The sequence below is a fragment of the Trifolium pratense genome, linkage group LG4, assembly GCF_020283565.1.
Source record: "Trifolium pratense cultivar HEN17-A07 linkage group LG4, ARS_RC_1.1, whole genome shotgun sequence".
Taxonomy (NCBI): Eukaryota; Viridiplantae; Streptophyta; class Magnoliopsida; order Fabales; family Fabaceae; genus Trifolium; species Trifolium pratense.
The window spans coordinates 36714091-36735740 of NC_060062.1; the positions used below are offsets into that span (position 1 = coordinate 36714091).

At 30.0% G+C, this 21650-nt stretch overlaps 2 protein-coding genes across 2 annotated transcripts; one reads left to right on the forward strand and one right to left on the reverse strand.

Annotated features, from left to right (window-relative positions):
* Window positions 1–1755: 1755 nt before the first annotated feature.
* On the reverse strand, window positions 1756–4263 carry LOC123922596 (collagen alpha-2(IX) chain-like). The gene is made up of 3 exons (XM_045975294.1): window positions 4179–4263; window positions 1923–2111; window positions 1756–1829 (listed from the first exon to the last, which is right to left on the reverse strand). Exons 1-3 carry the CDS (start codon window positions 4261–4263, stop codon window positions 1756–1758), a joined length of 348 nt encoding a protein of 115 aa, XP_045831250.1.
* A 4776-nt stretch (window positions 4264–9039) lies between these two features.
* On the forward strand, window positions 9040–10107 carry LOC123922598 (cuticle collagen 34-like). Its single transcript, XM_045975296.1, has 2 exons — window positions 9040–9153; window positions 9551–10107. The coding sequence occupies exons 1-2, from the start codon at window positions 9069–9071 to the stop codon at window positions 10105–10107; spliced, it is 642 nt and encodes a 213-aa protein (XP_045831252.1). The 5' UTR covers window positions 9040–9068.
* The last annotated feature ends 11543 nt before the right edge of the window (window positions 10108–21650 follow it).

Genomic DNA, 21650 nt, shown 5'->3' on the forward strand with positions numbered 1-21650 from the left:
ATGTTGAGTATGCAATTTACTTATTTTTTTTAACCAAAAAAAAACAGATTAATAAAAAAAAATACAAAGAGCTGGGGGATATAAATCTGACCCCAGCAACCATGTGACATTATTATAATAAGAGAAAAAAAAACATTTTTTAGTATTTTTTTTTTATTTATTTTCACATTCAATATATAGATTATTTAGTAATAAAGGCCCGATTGATTTGACTTATTTTTTTAGCTTAGCTTATGTAAATAAATAATTTTTTATGTTAATTTATAAGTTTTTTTTTTTTGACATAATGTTAACTTATATGTTTTCACTAAAAAAAATTGTATTTTTATAAGTTGATTTGACATAAACTATCTTGAAAAATTTATAACAAAACATAAAACCTTATTGATTTGTATAAGATGTTTTGCATAAGATCAAAAATAAGTCAATCCAAACAGGTCCTAAGTATCACACCTAAAATGATATATTTATATGATCATATTTAAAGTATAAAATATTTTTTTGAAACATTGATTTGAATAAATATTATTATTGTTTGAATAATAAATATTACTTTTTTTTTTATTTTTTGGTAAATAATAAATATTACTCCTCTATAAAAAAATAATAAAATATTACTTTCTTTGGTTTGTGCTATAAAAAAATTAAATTTTAGATTTATTTAATAACTAATGTATCTGGTCTATAATATAGACTAAATATGCATTTGGTTTATATACTAGATCAAATACATTCAATTATTTAACGAACTTAAATATATATTTTTTCTTCTTATAATAGGAATAAGAGATAGTATTACCTTAAAAATGTATTTTAATATTTAAATAATATCATAAAATATTATACTCTCATGAATAAATATATATATTTTTTAATTAGGAAAACAAATTAAAACTTTATTGACTAGAAACAATTTAGAATTATTAGATAAGACCAAAAAAATTACCGGTAATCTTAATTAGCCCGTTCACTATCCATCTAGCTCTCTTATATATAGAGTACATTTTGACAATTATTTTCACATCTTTCATCAGAAAAATTTCAATTGGCTCTAATTTACTCAAAAAAATGGCCTCTAAAGTAGCCTTGCTCATTCAAGGCCTCTTGGTCATGATTGTTTTAGTCTCTTCCATGGGAGAAGCTAGGCACTTGGGTAAGATTTCCTTAATCTCTAGAAAGATTGAGTTTTCAATTTTCTTTTGATTTTTGTAAGTCATGATTATTTAATAAAATAAAAAGTTGTTTGCCCCCAATTATATTAAAGATCCAAAACCGTGAAAGTATAATTTGAGTAATAAGGCATCTTTACCTTTTTCACTCTAATTGATTTATTTTAATTGGACACTTTCATTGTCTTGTTTTTTGTTTTTGGGTACATATTGTCTTTATCCATAGTAAAATTCATTTGATCATTTCATGTATGCACCTACATATTTGTCGATGAATAATGTTATGTTACCAACCATGAATAACAAAATTTGTGAAGTTTTTGTTCGTTATTCATAAATTACGGTTTTGATAAAATTTTGACGGAAAATATGTGTAATTTGACTTAATCATGGCTCATATTTTTGCAGTTGAGGTTGCTACAAAGCAAAATAATGTGGACAGTGTCAAATATTGCGCCAAATTAAGTGGTAAAACCGATGGTGATGCAAGTTCTGATTGTTTCATGATTCCAGGCCTACCGAGTATTCCAGGCCTTCCGACATGGCCTAGTATTCCGAGCTTACCTTTATGGCCCGGTGCAACAAATCAACCTGTAACTCCGTTAATACCAACACCTCCTGCAACTACATTAATATCAAGCCCACCTAAAGTTGAGGTTGCTACAAAAAAGAAAGACGTGGATAGTGTCAAATATTGCACGAAAACAAATAGTGTTAAAGGCAGTGATGATGCAAGTTCTGATTGCTTCATACCTGGTGCTCCAGGACAACCTTGGTGGCCATGGCCCTTACCAGGTTCTCCTGCAACTCCAGGAACACCTAAAACTCCATCAACACCGGGTGTTCCGGGACTACCTTGGTGGCTATGGCCCTTTATACCACAGCCTCCTACAACTCCAGTAACACCAAGTCCACCTAAGTCTCCTGCAACACCTGGTTCACCTACATCTAGCCCATTGCGTTAAACTACTACTAGATGTAGTTCAAGCAAAAAAAATAATGTTGATTGTATCATTATGTGATATTTTAGTTAAAACATAATAAATATATTTGGTTTAATTATGAGAACATATTTCTAGTATTTTTACTCTGTGCTTGCAAGTAAAATATCTCCTTTTATCATAAGCCTAGTAAGTTACATACATTTTTAATTAACATAAATTTTAATCGATATACAGAAATCCATACGTTTGAAAATTAAAGGATATATGAGAAAACTTCAAGGAAAAATTAAAGACTTAAATACAATTTTAGCACCGCAAGTTTTATAATTGCTTGATTTTAACGCTACAAGTTTCAATTGTTTGATTTTAACCCCTTAAGTTTAACAATTGCTCGATTTTGATCCCCTAAATTTCAATTGCTCGATTTTGAAAAACTTTCATAAAACAGATTAACGTATCCGAACCAAACTGATGAATTTGGTTCGGATTCATTTTTGAAAAACACTAAAAATCGAATCAAACTGAACAAATGAAGAACTCATTGGTTAAGACATTGGATTCACTCAAAACCGATCCAAACTAGTCCAATTACACCCCTAGTCCTCTTTATGGAGATCAAAATTATATTCAACTCTAAATAAAAAATGACATACAAGAAAAGTAATTTTTTTTTACGTAACTCATTTGTCAAGACAAGTAAATCACAGAACATGGTATATGAGTGTATAATAGTGTATCCATGTCAGAGACAAAATCATTGGGATGATTATGTTTAGTTATATAAATTTCATAGCAACAATCAATATCAATATAAGAAAGTTGATGTCCCAGGAAAAATAAAAAAATGCCCTTACCTAGGAATCTGTCACATATCCAAATGAAGGGTATTTGTTACAACAAAATTTCATCCTCATCAGATATGACATTGAAACTTTGAAGGAGTTTATTTTGATAAAGATTTGGCTTTGAAGTTTGAATTGAGTTTTCTGCATTAATTATATTGTTATATTTTTGTATATTAAGACATATATGAGTATTAAAATTGGGTATTGTTCTGCCCAAACAGGATTAAGTGATTCCGATGGTGAGATCTGAGCTAGTTACGGTAGCAATAGAGTTCAGGTACGGTGGATGATGGTGGGAAAGTTCATGCAAAACACGTTAGTTCTCCGACGCTCACGTTTGTTATTTTAAGTTTTGTGTTTTTATTATAATTTAAATATATGTAATTAGTGACATGAAAAGGTTTAGTGTGAGTGGACTTTGGCACGTCAGTAGTGTCTTTGCCATGTCATTAAAAATGTGACATGTAAGATTAGTATTGGGTGAGCAGGATTAAAACTGGGTGAAATTAAAATAGATGGATCATTTTCATGAGTTGAGTAAAATAGAGAGACGAAAATTATAATTAAGCCAAAATTTTAAAAACTATTTTTAGGATATCTTGATCGGTAGTTTTTTCTTTTTTGAAGAACTTAATTGGTAGTTGTTAGTATTAAGTTTAACACTCCTTTTTTTATAAATTAAGCATCGCATTTTTTTGTCAAGTAGTTTATTAATGGCTAAAAATTACACTCTTAAGATGGATAACAAGTAAAAAAAAAAATATGGATAAATGAATAACCGGAGTTCGAACTTTGGTCTCCTGCATGCATATATATAATATAATGTTCTGCCAACTAAGTTAAGCTCACAGACGTATCGCATCCTTTTCTTTGACTCAATAAGTATCATAATTTTTGTTTTGAGGCATTAAGTAAGGCAAATGAAAATAAATTTAATAATAAGTATCACAATGTATAAATTTATTTTTTTTATCATGATATTGGCATGAAGATGCCGCCTCTATTAGCGATGGTTAATCTCTGTCGGAGAACCTGTGGAGAACACAAACTGAATTGTCTCATTTCAACCGAATTTTCTTCATATGTAAGAGCCAAAAACCGAACCCCTAATCACAGGCTTAATGGCCCAAGACCTAGGGGCGGACCCATGTTGGGCCTAGGATGTGCAGCTGACCACACTCAAATTTTAACAAATAATCCTTATTTATTTAAATTTGCACCCCCTGAAAAGTTGGCTTTGCACCCTGCACCAAGCTCAGCTTCTGTCCAATCCCTCTGCACCATGCAGGGCTGCAGTGTTTTCATTTTGTTACGGTAGCTTTTTCACTTATAGTCATTCTTATTCAAATCAAAACAATTCAGCCATGTGGACTCACTGCTGTCTACATAGCATTCTATGACTGTATTTGTGTGCAAATTTTATTATTTAATAAGTTAAATTATATTTTTCATACATTAAGTTAATTTTATATTTTACTTTGGTTCTATAAATTTTCTTTGTTTCATTTTAATCTTTTAAAATACAGACATTAGATAATTTGGTCCATTAAATTTTTTCATTTCATTTTTATTCTTTAAATTATAAATGTGAAACACTTTAACCTTTTAAATTATTATAAATATCAAGATATTTTGATTTCTAACGGAATGACTAAATTATCTAAAGTTTGTAACTCAAAAGATCAAAGTATTTGATATTCATAACTTAAGCGACCAAAATATAATAAAAAAATGAAAAAAATAAATTTATGGGACAAATGAAACGAAACAAACTTAAGAGACAAGTTTTGTGTTGAAAATATACATTTTTAAGCGTTTAATACAGTGAATGCAATATTTTAAAAAAAAAAAAAACTATATTTAACTTTTTAACTTGTATCTTAAGGTTGAATAAAAAAACACTTGTATCTTAATGCAATTTTTTGAAATTATATATATAATTATTATTATTTTTAATTGAAGTGAAAAAGTTTCCACCCACTGAGCCAAGGTCATGGATCCGCCATTGCCAAGACCCTTACCACTTGTACGAAATACCAATTCAATGTTGGTCAAATGTATAAAATTCTTTATCATTAAATAAGGCAAATGAGTATATTAAAAACAAATTGTGCATAATATGTGCCTAACAAAACCAATATTACCTTAAAAAACTATTTATTATTAAAATATCGATATCGATTTGATTTGAATAAATATAATTATCGTTTTAGTAATAAAAAATAGTATTACCTAATTTTTAGTCAAAAAAAAAAATTTACCTAATGAATTTTAATATATAATATAAAATATTATACATATTCATATATGAAAGTAAAAAACAATTTAAAAATATAACATAAGATATTTAACCTAAAATAAAATGATACTCCCTTGGGTTCTATATATAAAAGAAAAAAAAAATTACGTTTTAGATTTATTATAAAGTTGGTGTATCTAAACAATATTATAGTCTAAATACATCAACTTTACGATAAATTTAAAAGGTAAATTTTTTCATATAGAAGCTGACGGAGTAAAAGACATGAAAACTAATCATAAAATATTTGAATAGGTAAAATAAAAATAAGGACAAAACTTAGATACAATATGTTGGTGTTGTTCTCCCAATAAAAAAACAACACGTCATCATTTAATCCATGTCACTAACTGATAGTGATCTTTTCGTTACATGTGAGAATCACCATCCCGTTACAAAAAAACAATTTTGTGACAATAAAAAGTAAAAAGAATAAATTATTGAACCAATGAAATTTTGACTATTCATATCTCAGATCTCACAAAGTCATTATCTTCTTCAATCTCACAAACACCCACCCACAAACATCGCTACACCCATATGTACAACGATCCACAAAAAATTGGTCTCTTCATTAAAATAGAAGAAGCCATGACTTTGCAAAGGCTCTCTTGAAGTGGTTCCTCTGCTAGAAGGAAGGTTTAATTAATGGTGCTTATAGATGGATGAACAAAATTTGGGGATGAATCGATGACGAATAAAAACGCACCTGAAGAAAATAATTTGTTATTATTTAATTTAAAGAAACGCTAAAAAAATATTGAAAATAGATTACATATATAATAGCATCAGCATAAAAAGACTAAGTTACCCGATAGCATTCTCCAGTATAGGGTCGTTTTCATGGACCATCTGGTATGTCTTTGTTAACATGGAGTTTGAAAAAAACAGATTTTCATCAAAGAAAAATTCGAGTTTGAACCTTTTTGGGTAGCTATATCCTGGTATACTTGATATATTTGAGAAATTTCAGAGCTTCTTCGTCACGCTTGGTAATCTAATTCATAAACCAGGGAAAAATTTCACAGCTTTATGAATTAGATTACCAAGCGTGACGAGGAAGCTCTGAAGTTTCTCAAAGATATCAAGTATACCAGGATAACTACTCCAAAAGGGTTCAAACTCGAATTTTTCATCGATGAAAATCCATTTTTTTCAAACTCTGTGTTAACAAAGACATACCAGGTGGTCGACGAAGACGACCCTATACTAGAAAATGCTATTGGGTAAGTTAGCATATGTTTGGATTCACGTTGGTTTTTACAAAAGTGCGGTGAATTCTGATTGTATTCCTAAAGCTACAAATTACAGCTTCATAAATATCATGTTTAGCTTGCATCGGGATGCGAAATTTGGCATGCAAACGCTGAACCAAACATGCTATAAGTCATTTAACCTAATGCCATTATATAATCAATTTTCAATAGTTTATGATCGCGAATAAAAGTCATAAATGCAAGTTTGAATGGTCTTTTTAGTCAAAAGAAAAAAAGTTTGAATCGCTTTTGTTAAAAAAATATTTACTATTATTTAATTTAAGGCTTGTAATTTACTTTATTAAAAACCTAGTCAAACAAATAATTTTTTTTAAATGGCAAACAAACTATGTTTTGAAATATATTTTAGTATTGATTATTCAATTTAAGAATTAATAATGAATCTTCTTAAATGTTTATTATTAATTTTTTTTGGTACATAAATGTTTATTATTTTTTATAATCTTAAAATGTATTTTTTTAAATGGTATAATCTTTTAAAAAATTGAACAATAATCTTAAAATGTTATTAATAAGCAAAGGGAAATAGATTAATAAAAAAGAAAATAGATTTATAAAAATAGATCAATAATTTTAAAAAAATAACTCACTGGACATGCATGTTGAGGGGAGTGGTTATGGTGCATACTACATAAGCTTTTTCCTTATGCACCATGCATAAATAATGAAATTTGTTTACCAGACCCCCTAGATTACTTAGCGCGCCCCCCTTTTTTGTCCCCCATTTTTTTCCTGGCATGCCCCCCATATTTTCTCGTGTGCCCCCCAAATTTTTTTTTCCTCACCCAGATTTCTAACAACCCCCCAGTTTTTTTTCCTCCCCCAGATTTCTAGCGCGCCCCTCAGTTTTTTTTCCTCCCCCAGATTTCTAGTGCGCTCCTCATTTCAAATGAAATAGTTACTTTTGTCCCTTTGAAGTACATACTATAAGAACTCATTTTAAATTAATTGTGTTGGATAATTATATAGCCATATTTTAATTTAAAATTACATACTAAAACATGTACTGTAATTATGGTTTAATCTATCACAATTAACATAAAAACTATTAAGTACATCTAATGGTTTTGGAGTACAACCCTCTGAAACTATTCCACAACAAAATGGTTTTGACATGATTAAGTACATCTAATGGTTTTGGAGTACAAATCTCTAAAACCATTCCACAGCAAATGATTTTGGCATGATTTTAGTTTAAAACAAGCTACTAAAACATTTAATCATACATAATACTCTGAAAATTATCCCTAATGAATAAACTAAAATTCAATTATTCAAAATTAATCAAAAATTTTAAAAATAAAAAAACCTGGGGGGCACAGGAAATCTAGGGGGCGCAAAGCAATCTGGGGGTGCTAGAAATCTAGGGGGGGCGCTAAGCATCTAGGGGGCACTAAGCAATTTGGAGGCACGCTAAACAATATTGAGGGCGCACTAAGCAATCTGATATATTTATGCAAGGTTTATGCACGATAACTTTTTCCCATGTTGACTATGCAATTTACTTTTTTTTAACCAACAGAAAATAGATTAATAAAAAATAAAATATAAAGAGCTGGGGGACATAAATCTGACCCCAGCAACCATGTGTATTAGTAAATATTATTATAATAAGAGGAAAAAAACCATTTTTCAGTATATATATAGATTATTTAGTATTAAAGTCCCGATTGATTTGACTTATTTTTTAGCTTAGCTTAAGTAAATAAATAATTTTTAATGTTAATTAATAAGTTTTTTTTTTTTGACAGAATGTCAATTTATAAGTTTTCACTAACAAAAATTTTATTTTTATAAGTTGTTTAGACATAAACTACCTTGAAAAGTTTATAATAATACATAAAACCTTATTTGTTTGTATAAGATTTTAGCATAATATTAAAAATAAGTCAATCCAAACAGGTCCTAAGTATCACACCTAAAATGATATATTTATATGATCATATTTAAAGCATAAAATATTTTTTTTGAAACATTGATTTGAATAAATATTATTATTGTTTGAATAATAAATATTACTTTTTTGTTTTTTGGTAAATAGTAAATATTACTCCTCCATCAAAAAAATATAATAAAATATTACTTTCTTTGGTCTGTGCTATAAAAAAAATTAAATTTTAGATTTATTTAATAACTAATGTATCTGGTCTATAATATAGACTAAATATGCATTTGGCTTATATACTAGAACAAATACATTCAATTATTTAACGAACTTAAATATATATTATTTCTTTTTATAATAGGAATAAGAGAGAGTATTACCTTAAAAATATATTTTAATACTTAAATAATAACATAAAATATTATGCTCTCATGAATAAATATATATATTTTTTAATTAGGAAAACAAATTAAAGCTTTATTGACTAGAAACAATATAGAATTATTAGATAAGACAAAAAAAATTACTGTTAACCTTAATTAGCCCATCCACTATCCATCTAGCTCTCATATATATAGACTACATTTCGACATTTATTTTCACATCTTTCATCAGAAAAATTTCAATTGGCTCTAATTTACTAAAAAAAATGGCCTCTAAAGTAGCCTTGCTCATTCAAGGCCTCTTGGTCATGGTTGTTTTAGTCTCTTCCATGGGAGAAGCTAGGCACTTGGGTAAGATTTCCTTAATCTCTAGAAAGATTGAGTTTTCAATTTTCTTTTGATTTTTGTAAGTCATGATTATTTAATAAAATAAAAAGTTGTTTGCCCCCAATTATATTAAAGATCCAAAACCGTGAAAGTATAATTTGAGTAATAAGGCATCTTTACCTTTTTTCACTCTAATTGATTTATTTTAATTGGACACTCTCATTGTCTTGTTTTATCCATAGTAAAATTCATTTGATCATTTCATGTATGCACCTACATATTTGTCGATGAATAATGTTACCAACCATGAATAACAAAATTTGTGAAGTTTTTGTTCATCGTTATTCATAAATTACGGTTTTGTGACATTTTGACGGAAAATATGTGTAATTTGACTTAATCATGGCTCATATTTTTGCAGTTGAGGTTGCTACAAAGCAAAATAATGTGGACAGTGTCAAATATTGCGCCAAATTAAGTGGTAAAACCGATGGTGATGCAAGTTCTGATTGTTTTATGATTCCAGGCCTACCGAGTATTCCAGGCCTTCCGACATGGCCTAGTATTCCGGGCTTACCTGGATGGCCCGGTGCAACAAATCAACCTGCCACTCCGTTAATACCAACACCTCCGACAACTCCATTAATATCAAGCCCACCTAAAGTTGAGGTTGCTACAAAAAAGAATGATGTGGATAGTGTCAAATATTGCGCGAAAACAAATAGTGTTAAAGGCAGTGATGATGCAAGTTCTGATTGCTTCATACCCGGTGCTCCAGGACAACCTTGGTGGCCATGGCCCTTACCAGGTTCTCCTGCAACTCCAGGAACACCTAAAACTCCATCAACACCGGGTGTTCCGGGACTACCTTGGTGGCTATGGCCCTTTATACCACATCCTCCTACCACTCCGGTAACACCAAGTCCACCTGAGTCTCCTGCAACACCTGGCTCACCTACATCTAGCCCATTGCGTTAAACTACTACTAGATGTAGTTCAAGCAAAAAAAATAATGTTGATTGTATCATTATGTGATATTTTAGTTAAAACATAATAAATATATTTGGTTTAATTATGAGAACATATTTCTAGTATTTTTACTCTGTGCTTGCAAGTAAAATATCTCCTTTTATCATAAGCCTAGTAAGTTACATACATTTTTACTTAACATAAATTTTAATCGATATACAGAAATCCATACATTTGAAAATTAAAGGATATATGAGAAAACTTCAAGGAAAAATTAAAGACTTAAATACAATTTTAGCACCGCAAGTTTTACAATTGCTTGATTTTAATGCTACAAGTTTCAATTGTTTGATCCCCTAAATTTCAATTGCTCGATTTTTGAAAAACTTTCATAAAACAGATTAAAGTATCCGAACCAAACCGATGAATTTGGTTCGGATTCATTTTTGAAAAACACTAAAAATCGAATCAAACTGAACAAATGAGGAACTCATTGGTTAAGACATTGGATTCACTCAAAACCGATCCAAACTGGTCCAATTACACCCCTAGTCCTCTTTATGGAGATCAAAATTATATTCAACTCTAAATAAAAAATGACATACAAGAAAAGTAATTATTTTTTTTTACGTAACTCATTTGTCAAGACAAGTAAATCACAGAAGATGATATATTAGTGTATAATAGTGTATCCAAGCCAGGACTAGCTAGTTAGTTTTTGAAGAAAGAGACAAATCATTGGGATGATTATGTTTAGTTATATAAATTTCATAGCAACAATCAATATCAATATAAGAAAATTGATGTCCCCGGAAAAATAAAAAAATGCTCATACCTAAGAATCTGCCACATATTCAAATGAAGGATATTTGTTGTCCAAAAAATTTCTAACTAAACCATATTGATGTATAACTGAGCCATATGATTCACTAACCGAGCCAGTTACTAATTTTGTGAGAAAAATAAGGCTTTTAGTTGAGCCACAGTTGAAAATCAACCAAACCAGTTACTTTTATATTAATAAATGTTAAGAATATAGATCCTTAGTTAATCAATAAGAGTTAGTTGATAGGTTACTAAGTTGGTTAGGTGGTTAGAAAGTTAGTTAGGGAGTTAGTTACTCCAAATAGTCCTATAAATAAGCTACTCCATTGTACATCTTACTCATTCTTTTATCAAACTATATTCATTCAATATGAATTTCTATGAGTATCTTCCTCATGAATACTCTTATGCACTCTATCTTACCGACATCTATGATCTTTATCCCTTCGATTCCATGATTCATAACATGGTATCAGAGCGATACCCGAGGGATGAAGACGAAGATTGCGCTTCCGCTTACGATTCTGAAAGTCTTGAAGAAGATGAATCCGTCGATGCTGAAATTCTCAACACTTCTACTCAAAATTTGGAGTCTTCAACTTCACAAAATTCAATTCTTTTTGGCAGCTTCGCAAGTCCAATTATTCCGGTTTCTATTCCTTCAATTACACCAGATTCTGATGGATGCTCCATCAAGATTGGGGAGATACGTTGTTTTCTTGGTGATTCTTGCTGCGATGTCAATCTCTTGATCACTGTTTTGGAAGAAGACAAGCATTCGAAGGATTTCGAAACTGAGTTGGTACTTTCTGCAGTCGGCCAGAAATTGCAGAATCAATCCGGTGTACAAGCGTTCTCTTCTCCGATCAAGGTCGAGCGTCAACACGACGAAAACGTCCAATTCTCGCAAGATCACGATCCGAACAGCAAAAAAGGTGAGACGCTTTCTGATTTGCTACTGCCTTCGTCGGCGAGCATCGTTTTCTTTTCTCATCATCTTGGTCTATGCATCATAGTTTTTGATCCCGGTGGAACAAATTCGTTTCGATTTTCTCTGTTTAAATCGAATGTATTTTTCGTTGCAATGATGTTATCGCTGCGCTATCATTCTTTCAAATCATCGCACTTTGTTTTTGATCCTGGAGGCAACGTTCTTTCAGTTTTTCGGATGGTATCATTTTGCTTCTTGTTTCAGTTGCTTTGTTCTTAGAGTTTTTAGAAGATTGCACTTGGAGATTGGAATGGTAACTTGTCCTTTGCATCTTGGCTTTGATTCTGACCGTTCACAATTTTGAATTGAATTATGTGAACTACACTCATCTCATTGTGCTTTGGTATTTGGAAGTTGCTTGGATTTGAAGAAATATTTGAGGCACTATTTAGCAATGAATCCAAGTTTCATCTTAGAGGAGCTCATTGTTTCTGTTTGGTGTGGTTCCTTTTTGGGTTTCCTGCATTACTATTATGCTCTATGGAAACTCATATGTTGGAGTTCTTTGGATTCTTGGTCCATTGCAACAGTTGCTTAATAGTTGGCTGCATTATCTCTCAACAGTTGCTTTCAATAGTATTTGATTCATCTTTTGGTGGACACCAAAATTTGGTGATTTTGTAATTCAAACTCAAATTGGTAAATTTTCCAATGTTGAGTTTGAAGGAGGGAGTTCAGTTCAATGGAGTTGCTTGGATTATCAATTGTAATAGTTCAAACTTCAGTGTGCAATTATCATTGGATCTTTGGCTTTTGTTTCTAAGTTCACTTGTTGCAAAATTTGGAAGGTCACTTGCTGCAGAATCTAGAACATGATGTGTGGCTAGTTGTGAAGGTTTGATTTTTGAGGCTTATGGTTTCTTGGTATGTTCCTATCATACTTTGTGAAGGTTTGGTGCAAATTCAAACAAAGCACCTTCATTGGAGATCAGCTTTATGAGGAAGCACTTGCTGAATTATCAGAACATAATGTTGTGATCATGAAGCTTGTTTGTGGGAATATATGTTTGCAGCATTGGTGGTAATACACTAATGACAGAGATTCTTACAAAACCTTGTCTTGCTGAAGTGGATTCAAACAAACATTTGTGATATAGCCATTTTGTTGAAGCCTTGTGTGAGTTTTGTTAAAGGACCTGCGTTTTGGATTTGAAGTTTGTTGAACTAGTTGGTGGCTTATGATCTTAAGGACTTGGACATTTTCATGATGTTTGCAGCAATGCAATTTTAGATCTTATTTTTCACACAACAAACTTTGAGAATAATTGTAATTCAAACTCAAATTGGCAAATTTTCCAATGTTGAGTTTGAGGGAGGCTGTTAAGAATATAGATCCTTAGTTAATCAATAAGAGTTAGTTGATAGGTTACTAAGTTGGTTAGGTGGTTAGAAAGTTAGTTAGGGAGTTAGTTACTCCAAATAGTCCTATAAATAAGCTACTCCATTGTACATTTTACTCATTCTTTTATCAATCTATATTCATTCAATATGAATTTCTATGAGTATCTTCCTCATGAATACTCTTATGCACTCTATCTTGCCGACATCTATGATCTTTATCCCTTCGATTCCATGATTCATAACAATAAAAAAATAGTGTCACATGCTGTAATTGTTTTAAGTCACATCAGTCTGTCATACAAACTTTGTTGTCTTGTATCTTTGAATTCAAATTCAAATCCACAACATTTCCCACTCTTTATAACTTACATTTCATTATATACTTACTCATTTGAAAATTATATCACTTTCTCTCATCTTCTTCTTTGTTTTTATTCTTTCTTTTTCCTCATTTTTATCTACATTTTTTCTAATTTGATTATCTTGTATTTTGCAGAAATGATATATTTCCAATCTAACAAACAAGAAGATGAAAAACTTCATCCTACACAAGTTACATCAAGATCAAGGTATGAAAAAAAATCCACAATTAGCTTTTATACAATTTCTTCAAAAATAATATTATGTCACTTTTCATCATGTAACCTTTTTTGTTTCTCAGTTTTCTTTATCTTCATCTTTTATCTCTTCGGCAACTACAAAAAAGAAGAACATGGGAAGTTAATAATGATGAATTTTATTCATATGTATCACTTCTACTAATTATAAAACTTACTATTATTTTCTTCTTACTATTTCTCACTTTTAACAAAATTGATGAAGAAAATTAGATAAAATAACAAATCTGAAACTGTAAATTATTAGAAGATAAAACATAGAACAATTTGATTATTTTAAAAGTTTTGATTATATGCAACATAAGAAAAGAACAAGAGTTTAAGAGTGAAGTTAAACTAATAAAGAGATGGTATAACGCAAGATTTTTCATTTTTTTTCTATGTTTTGAGATATGGAAAAACGCAATATCGTACTAACAATCTTATGTGTTTCTTGTCAGAATGCATATCAAAAAAGAAGGACACGGGAAACAAAACACTACCAAGAAATAAAACGGGAAAACAAAGCACATACCAAGAAATTGGAAGAAAACAATATAAATCTCTCACACAATGATTGTCGAATCTCTCATATCAATACCTTTGTATGGTTCTTTTAAGTCATTAAGGACAAAAGCACTATGGTTTCTTAGTACCAACAATTAGGCCTTGTCATCAAAGACGGAAAAACAACAGGAAATTCGAACATCAAGGGTGTGTTGGATTTCGATATTCTTGGAAGATGCGGAGTCAGAGTTGTTGCGGCCATGAAACTTTTAAAACAAAATTTCATACTCATCAGATATGACATTGAAACTTTGAAGGAGTTTATTTTGATAAAGATTTGGCTTTGAAGTTTGAATTGAGTTTTCTGCATTAATAATATTGTTATATTTTTGTATATGAGTATGAAAATTGGGTATTGTTCTGCCCAAACAGGATTAGGTGATTCCGATGGTGAGATCTGAGCTAGTTACGGTGGCAATAGAGTTCAGGTACGGTAGATGATGGTGGGAAAGTACACGCAAAACACGTTAGTTCTCCGACGCTCACGTTTGTTATTTTAAATTTTGTGTTTTTATTATAATTTAAATATATGTAATTAGTGACATGGAAAGGTTTAGTGTATGTGGACTTTGGCACATCAGTATTGTCTTTGCCACGTCATTAAAAATGTGACATGTAAGATCAAAATTGGGTGAGCAGGACTAAAACTGGTTGAAATTAAAATAGATGGATCATTTTCATGAGTTGAGTAAAATAGAGAGACGAAAATTATAATTAAGCCAAAATTTTAAAAATTATTAATTTTTACGATATCTTGATCGGTAGTTTTTTCTTTTTTGAAGAACTTAATCGGTAGTTGTTAGTATTAAGTTTAACACTCCTTTTTTTACAAATTAAGCATCACATTTTTTTGTCAAGTAGTTTATTAATGGCTAAAAATTACACTCTTAAGATGGATAATAAGTCAAAAAAAAAAGTTGGATAAATGGAATAACCGGAGTTCAAACTTTGGTCTCCTGCATGCATATATATATAATACAATGTTCTGTCAACTAAGCTAAGCTCAAAGACGTATCACATCCTTTTCTTTGACTCAATAAGTATCATAATTTTTGTTTTGAAGCATTAAGTAAGGCAAATGAAAATAAATTTAATAATAAGTATCACAATGTATAAATTTATTTTTTTATCATGATATTGGTATGAAGATTTCGTCGCTATTAGCGATGACTAATCTCTGTCGAAGAACCTGTGGGGCACACAAAATGGATTGTCTCATTTCAACCGAATTTTCTCCATATGTAAAAGCCAAAAACCGAACCCCTGAACAAAGGCTTAAGGGGACCCAAGACCCTTACCACTTGTACCAAATACCAATTCAATGTTGGTCAAATGTATAAAATTCTTTATCATTAAATAAGGCAAATGAGTATATTAAAAACAAATTGTGCATAATATGTGCCTAACAAAATCAATATTACCTTAAAAAACTATTTATTATTAAAATATCGATATTGATTTGATTTGAATAAATATAATTATCGTTTTAGTAATAAAAAATAGTATTACCTAATTTTTAGTCAAAAAAAAAACATTACCTAATGAATTTTAATATATAATATAAAATATTATACATATTCATATATGAAAGTAAAAAACAATTTAAAAATATAACATAAGATATTTAACCTAAAATAAAATGATACTCCATTGGTCCTATATTAAAAAAAAATTATGTTTTAGGTTCATTATAAAGTTGATGTATCTAAATAACATTATAGTCTAAATGCATCAACTTTACGATATATTTAAAAGGTTAATTTTTTCATATAGAAGCTGAGGGAGTATAAGACATGAAAACTAATCATAAAATATTTGAATAGGTGAAATTAAAATAAGGACAAAACTTAGATACAATATGTTGTTGATGTTGTTCTCCAATTAAAAAGCAACACGTCATCATTTAATCCATGTCACTAACTGATAGTGATCTTTTCGTTACATGTGAGAATCACCATCACATTACAAAAAAAAACAATTTTGTGACAATAAAAAGTAAAAAGAATAAATTGTTGAACCAATGAAATTTTCACTATTCATATCTCAATTCTCACAAAGTCATTATCTTCTTCAACCTCACAAACACCGTTACACCCATATGTACAACGATCCACAAAAAATTGGTCTCTCCATTAAAATAGAAGAAGCCATGAATTTGCAAAGGCTCTCTTGAAGTGGTTCCTCTGCTAGAAGGAAGGTTTAATTAATGGTGCTTATAGATGGATGAACAAAATTTGGGGATGAATCGATGATGAATAAAGACGCACCTGAAAAAATAATTTGTTATTATTTAATTTAAAGAAACGTTAAAAAAATATTGAAAATAGATTACATATATAAAAGCATCAGGTTAAAAAGACTAACTTACCCGATAGCATTCTCTAGTATAGGGTCGTCTTCATGGACCATCTGGTATGTCCTTGTTAACACAGAGTTTGAAAAAAAACAGATTTTCATCAAAGAAAAAATTGAGTTTGAACCTTTTTGGATAGCTATATCCTGATATACTTGATATATTTGAGAAACTTCAGAGCTTCCTCGTCACGCTTGATAATCTAATTGATAAAGGAGTGAAAAGTTCCACTGCTTTATGAATTAGATTACCAAGCGTGACGAGGAAGCTCTGAAATTTCTCAAAGATATCATGGATAACAACTCCAAAATGGTTCAAACTCGAATTTTTCTTCGATGAAAATCCATTTTTTTCAAACTCGGTGTTAACAAAGACATACCAGGTGGTCGACGAAGACGACCCTATACTAGAAAATGCTATTGGGTAAGTTAGCATATGTTTGGATTCACGTTGGTTTTTACGAAAGTGCAGTGAATTCTGATTGTATTCCTAAAGCTGCAAATTGCAGCTTCATAAATATCATGTTCAGCTTGCATCGGGATGCGAAATTTGGCATGCAAACGCTGAACCAAACATGTGCTATAAGTCATTTTAACCTAATGCTATTATATAATCAATTTTCAATAGTTTATGATCGCGAATAAAAGTCATTTGTCATAAATGCAAGTTTGAATGGTCTTTTTAGTCAAAAGAAAAAAAGTTTGAATCGCCTTTGTTAAAAAAATATTTAGTATTATTTAATTTAAGGCTTGTAATTTACTTTATTAAAAACCTAGTCAAACAAATAATTTTTTTTAAATGGAAAACAACTATGATTTGAAATATATTTTAGTGTTGATTATTCAATTTAAGAATTAATAATGAATCTTCTTAAATGTTTATTATTTTTTATAATCTTAAAATGTATTTTTTTTAAATGGTATAATCTTTTAAAAAATTGAACAATAATCTTAAAATGTTATTAATAAGCAAAGGGAAATAGATTAATAAAAAAGAAAATAGATTTATAAAAATAGATCAATAATTTAAAAAAAATAACTCACGGGACATGCATGTTGAGGGGAGTGGTTATGGTGCATACTGCATAAGCTTTTTCCTTATGCATCATGCATAAATAATGAAAATTGTTTACCAAACATCGTAGATTACTTAGCGCGCTCCCTTTTTTTCGTCCCCCATTTTTTTCCTTGCATGCCCTCCACATTTTCTCGCGTGCCCCCCAATTTTTTTTCCTCACCCAGATTTCTAACGACCCCCCAGTTTTTTTTTCCTCCCCCAGATTTCTAGCGCGCCCCTCAGTTTTTTTTCCCTCCCCTAGATTTCTAGCGCGCTCCTCATTTCAAATTAAATGATTACTTTTGTTCCTTTGAAGTACATATTATAAGAACCCATTTTAAATTAATTGTGTTGGATAATTATATAGCCATATTTTAATTTAAAATTACATATTAAAACATGTACTGTAATTATGATTTAATTTATTACAATTAACATAAAAACTATTAAGTACATCTAATGGTTTTGGAGTACAACCATCTGAAATCATTCCACAACAAAATGGTTTTGGCATGATTAAGTACATCTAATGGTTTTGGAGTACAGATCTCTAAAATCATTCCACAGCAAAATGGTTTTGGCATGATTTTAGTTTAAAACTAGCTACTAAAACATTTAATCATACATAATACTCTGAAAATTATCCCTGGTCAATAAACTAAAATTCAATTATTCAAAATTAATCAAAAATTTTAAAAATAAAAAAATCTGGGGGGCGCGAGAAATCTGGGGGGGCGCAAAGCAATCTGGGGGTGCTAGAAATCTTGGGGGCGCGCTAAGCAATCTGGAGGGCGTGCTAAGCAATTTGGGGGGCGCTAAGCATCTGGGGGGCACTAAGCAATCTGGGGGCACGCTAAGCAATCTCGGGGACGCACTAAGCAATCTGGGATATTTATGCAAGGCTTATGCACCATAACTTTTGCCCATGTTGAGTATGCAAATTTTTTTTTTAACCAAAAGAAAATAGATTAATAAAAAATAAAATATAAACAGCTAGGGGACATAAATCTGACCCCAACAACCATGTGTATTAGTAAACATTATTATTATAATAAGAGGAAAATAACCATTTTTCGTATATGTTTTTTTATTTATTTTCACATTCAATATATATATATATATATATATATATATATATATATATATATATATATATATATATATATATATATAGATTATTTAGTATTAAAGTCCCGATCGATTTGACTTATTTTTTAGCTTAGTTTATGTAAATAAATAATTTTTTATGTTAATTCATAAGTTTTTTTTTTGACAGAATGTTAATTTATAAGTTTTCACTAACAAAAATTATATTTTTATAAGTTATTTTTGACATAAATTACCTTGAAAAGTTTATAATAATACATAAAATCTTATTTGTTTGTATAAGATGTTTTGCATAATATTAAAAATAAGTCAATCCAAACAGGTCCTAAGTATCACACCTAAAATGATATATTTATATGATCATATTTAAAGTATAAAATAGTTTTTTGAAACATTGATTTGAATAAATATTATTATTGTTTGAATAATAAGTATTACTTTTTTTGTTTTTTGGTAAATAGTAAATATTACTCCTCCATCAAAAAAATATAATAAAATATTACTTTCTTTGGTTTGTGCTATAAAAAAATTATATTTTAGATTTATTTAATAACTAAAGTATCTGGTCTATAATATAGACTAAATATGCATTTGGCTTATATACTAGAACAAATACATTCAATTATTTAACGAACTTAAATATATATTTTTTCTTCTTACAATAGGAATAAGAGATAGTATTACCTTAAAAATGTATTTTAATATTTAAATAATATCATAAAATATTATACTCTCATGAATAAATATATATATTTTTTAATTAGGAAAACAAATTAAAACTTTATTGACTAGAAACAATTTAGAATTATTAGATAAGACCAAAAAAATTACCGGTAATCTTAATTAGCCCGTTCACTATCCATCTAGCTCTCTTATATATAGAGTACATTTTGACAATTATTTTCACATCTTTCATCAGAAAAATTTCAATTGGCTCTAATTTACTCAAAAAAATGGCCTCTAAAGTAGCCTTGCTCATTCAAGGCCTCTTGGTCATGATTGTTTTAGTCTCTTCCATGGGAGAAGCTAGGCACTTGGGTAAGATTTCCTTAATCTCTAGAAAGATTGAGTTTTCAATTTTCTTTTGATTTTTGTAAGTCATGATTATTTAATAAAATAAAAAGTTGTTTGCCCCCAATTATATTAAAGATCCAAAACCGTGAAAGTATAATTTGAGTAATAAGGCATCTTTACCTTTTTCACTCTAATTGATTTATTTTAATTGGACACTTTCATTGTCTTGTTTTTTGTTTTTGGGTACATATTGTCTTTATCCATAGTAAAATTCATTTGATCATTTCATGTATGCACCTACATATTTGTCGATGAATAATGTTATGTTACCAACCATGAATAACAAAATTTGTGAAGTTTTTGTTCGTTATTCATAAATTACGGTTTTGATAAAATTTTGACGGAAAATATGTGTAATTTGACTTAATCATGGCTCATATTTTTGCAGTTGAGGTTGCTACAAAGCAAAATAATGTGGACAGTGTCAAATATTGCGCCAAATTAAGTGGTAAAACCGATGGTGATGCAAGTTCTGATTGTTTCATGATTCCAGGCCTACCGAGTATTCCAGGCCTTCCGACATGGCCTAGTATTCCGAGCTTACCTTTATGGCCCGGTGCAACAAATCAACCTGTAACTCCGTTAATACCAACACCTCCTGCAACTACATTAATATCAAGCCCACCTAAAGTTGAGGTTGCTACAAAAAAGAAAGACGTGGATAGTGTCAAATATTGCACGAAAACAAATAGTGTTAAAGGCAGTGATGATGCAAGTTCTGATTGCTTTATACCCGGTGCTCCAGGACAACCTTGGTGGCCATGGCCCTTACCAGGTTCTCCTGCAACTCCAGGAACACCTAAAACTCCATCAACACCGGGTGTTCCGGGACTACCTTGGTGGCTATGGCCCTTTATACCACAGCCTCCTACAACTCCAGTAACACCAAGTCCACCTAAGTCTCCTGCAACACCTGGTTCACCTACATCTAGCCCATTGCGTTAAACTACTACTAGATGTAGTTCAAGCAAAAAAAATAATGTTGATTGTATCATTATGTGATATTTTAGTTAAAACATAATAAATATATTTGGTTTAATTATGAGAACATATTTCTAGTATTTTTACTCTGTGCTTGCAAGTAAAATATCTCCTTTTATCATAAGCCTAGTAAGTTACATACATTTTTAATTAACATAAATTTTAATCGATATACAGAAATCCATACGTTTGAAAATTAAAGGATATATGAGAAAACTTCAAGGAAAAATTAAAGACTTAAATACAATTTTAGCACCGCAAGTTTTATAATTGCTTGATTTTAACGCTACAAGTTTCAATTGTTTGATTTTAACCCCTTAAGTTTAACAATTGCTCGATTTTGATCCCCTAAATTTCAATTGCTCGATTTTGAAAAACTTTCATAAAACAGATTAACGTATCCGAACCAAACTGATGAATTTGGTTCGGATTCATTTTTGAAAAACACTAAAAATCGAATCAAACTGAACAAATGAAGAACTCATTGGTTAAGACATTGGATTCACTCAAAACCGATCCAAACTAGTCCAATTACACCCCTAGTCCTCTTTATGGAGATCAAAATTATATTCAACTCTAAATAAAAAATGACATACAAGAAAAGTAATTTTTTTTTACGTAACTCATTTGTCAAGACAAGTAAATCACAGAACATGGTATA

Bases quoted from the DNA above. Each gene is read 5' to 3' on its own strand.
- LOC123922598 (XM_045975296.1), top strand. From the start codon at position 9,069: ATGGCCTCTAAAGTAGCCTTGCTCATTCAAGGCCTCTTGGTCATGGTT. The intron at 9,154-9,550 runs GTAAGATTTCCT...ATATTTTTGCAG, and splicing joins GGGAGAAGCTAGGCACTTGG to TTGAGGTTGCTACAAAGCAA.
- LOC123922596 (XM_045975294.1), bottom strand. From the start codon at position 4,263: ATGAAAACACTGCAGCCCTGCATGGTGCAGAGGGATTGGACAGAAGCT. The intron at 2,112-4,178 runs GTGCAAATTTAA...GGCTAGATGTAG, and splicing joins CAAAGCCAACTTTTCAGGGG to GTGAACCAGGTGTTGCAGGA. The intron at 1,830-1,922 runs GTATGAAGCAAT...TCTTTTTTGTAG, and splicing joins AGGTTGTCCTGGAGCACCAG to CAACCTCAACTTTAGGTGGG.